This window comes from Penaeus monodon, chromosome 17 (genome assembly GCF_015228065.2).
Source record: "Penaeus monodon isolate SGIC_2016 chromosome 17, NSTDA_Pmon_1, whole genome shotgun sequence".
NCBI classification, from domain to species: Eukaryota; Metazoa; Arthropoda; class Malacostraca; order Decapoda; family Penaeidae; genus Penaeus; species Penaeus monodon.
The window spans coordinates 26,331,650-26,333,965 of record NC_051402.1 but is presented as its reverse complement, the minus strand read 5'-3'; the positions used below and the strand labels follow the sequence as shown (position 1 = coordinate 26,333,965).

Below are 2,316 nucleotides of genomic sequence, written 5' to 3'. Positions count from 1 at the left end.
TAAATTGTATATAATTAAATATAAAATTATTATATATATATAATATATATATATGAACATATAAATTTAAATATATTTAAATATAATAAAATAAAAATAGAGTTATATAAATATTATTATTTTAATTATTTATATTATTTAATATAATTTTAAAATAAAAATTAAATTCTCATATTCTTTCTTTTATAGACTATTTTTATATATCTTTATTTATAATTAAAAAAATTAATATATTAGACATGTTATAGATATTAATATAAATGATATTTTCATTAAATTTTGAAATATTAAATAATATCAGATAATTTGAATAATTGCATAATTAACAGTTTAACGTATATTTAAATCTGTTAAAGTGCTAAAAATATAGATGATAAATATCAAATATTATTAAAATCAAAAAAAAAAAAAAAAAAAAAAATCCCCTCCCCCCTACCATATCTCTTTTCCCTCCCTTTCTCTCCTCTCTCTCTCGCCCCTTCATTCGTCTCTTTTTATCATCTCAATATAAAAAAAACAAAAAAAACTATAAAAAAAAAAATATAAAATTTTTTTTTTGAAAAAAAAACGTTTTTTTTTTTTGATATAAAAAAACAAAAATTTTTTTTATAAAAAAAAAAAAAAAAACATAAAACAATTTTTATATAAAAAAATAAATTGTTCATAATATAAAACTTTTTTTTTTTTTTTTTTTTTTTTTTTTTTTTTTTTTTTTTTTTTTTTTTTTTTTTTTTTTTTTTTTTTTTTTTTTTTTTTTTTTAAAAAAAAAAAAAAAAAAAAAAAAAAAAAAAAAAAAAAAAAAAAAAAAAAAAAAAAAAAAAAAAAAAAAAAAAAAAAAAAAAAAAAAAAAAAAAAAATTTTCATCCCTAAAAACAATATAAAAATCCCATAAAACATAAAATATATAAAAAGAAAACATATAAAAAACATATACATATATATAATATTTTTAAAAACAAAATATAATATCCCATTATACATAGCCCATTATAAAAACATATACATGAATAAAAATTTTTGTTACATATTATATACATATAAAAATACTTTAAAAATTTTTTTATTTTAAAATATTTTAAAATATATATATATTATATATATACATATATAAGATATATGGATTTATACAGATATACAGATAAAGAAATAAAAAAAGGTAAGTAAAATTAAAATACACTTCTCTTTTTTAACACATATAGAAAAAAATCTATCTTTCACTATTTTACTCGTTTTCTAAAGGATAATTTTTCACATACATAATTTGAAGAAGTGATAAGAAATTCTCTCTTCTTTTAGAGATTTAAACCCTTTTTCCCTCACATTATCCTCTTTATTCATGTTTTTTTGAAAAAAACCATTAAAAAATCCATTACTGTGACTGGTGTCTCTATGGCTATTGCTGTTTTCTTGTTGATGATGACTATTTGTTTCCATGCACTCCTTTCTTTTTGTATAAATGTCATGGGCATTTTGAAAAAAATTAGATGATGATGACGACGAAGATGATCGTAGAGGAAGGGGGAGGGTGAATGACAGGAGTGGTGCCATTTGTCGCACTTGAAGGACTGTTGGAACAGAGATCCTGAGCATTACGCTGATTGAGCTCCTCAGTAGTCACAGATGTGGCTGACCCGCTACCAATGACACTTTTGGTAGACTGGATAACTGAGGTGTGGTGTTGAAGGACTGGAGTGGATGTGGTGGAAGAGGTGGGCGGTGTGGACGAAGTGCCTGCAGATAGGATAGAGTGAATTAAATGATCAAAACATTTTTTCATATATCACTCCCCTCCCACTTACTCTATCTCTTTCCCTCCCTCTCTCTCTCTCTCTCTTTTTTTCCCTTTTTTTCTCTCTCTCCTCTCTCTCTCTCTCTCCCCCTTCTCTCTCTCTCTCCCCTTCCCCTCTCTCTCTCCCCCTTTTTCTCTCTCTCTCCCTTCTCCTCTCTCTCTCCCTTCCCCCCCCCCCCTCTCTCGCCCCTCTCTCTCTCCCCCCCTCTCTTTTCTCTGTCTCTCCCCTCCCCCTCTCTTCCCTCTCTCTCTTCCCCCCCTTCTCTCTCTCCTTTTCTCTCTCTCCCTCCCTCCTCCCTCCTCTCTCCCCCTCCCCCTCCTTCTCCCCTCTCTCTTCCCCCTTCTCCCTCTCTCTCTCCCCCTCTCTCTCTCTTCTCCCCCCTCTCCCTCTCTCTCTCTCTTTTCCCCCTCTCTCTCTCTCTCTTTCCCACCTCTCTCTCCTCTCTCTCTCTTTTCTTTTTCATCTCTCTCTCTCTCTCTCTTTTCCCCTCTCTCTCTCTCTTCTCCTCTCTCCCCCCCCCCCTCTC

General features: G+C 28.7%; 1 protein-coding gene across 1 annotated transcript in view; it reads right to left on the bottom strand.

The window, feature by feature from the left end:
• The window catches only part of LOC119583633 (ran-binding protein 9-like), a gene marked incomplete in the record, with an annotated part of 56,639 nt that extends 54,880 nt beyond the window's left edge, over nt 1-1,759 (bottom strand). The window contains 1 exon segment of the mRNA XM_037932220.1: nt 1,479-1,759. Coding sequence (XP_037788148.1) covers nt 1,479-1,590 — 112 coding nt within the window.
• Nucleotides 1,760-2,316: the final 557 nt, after the last annotated feature.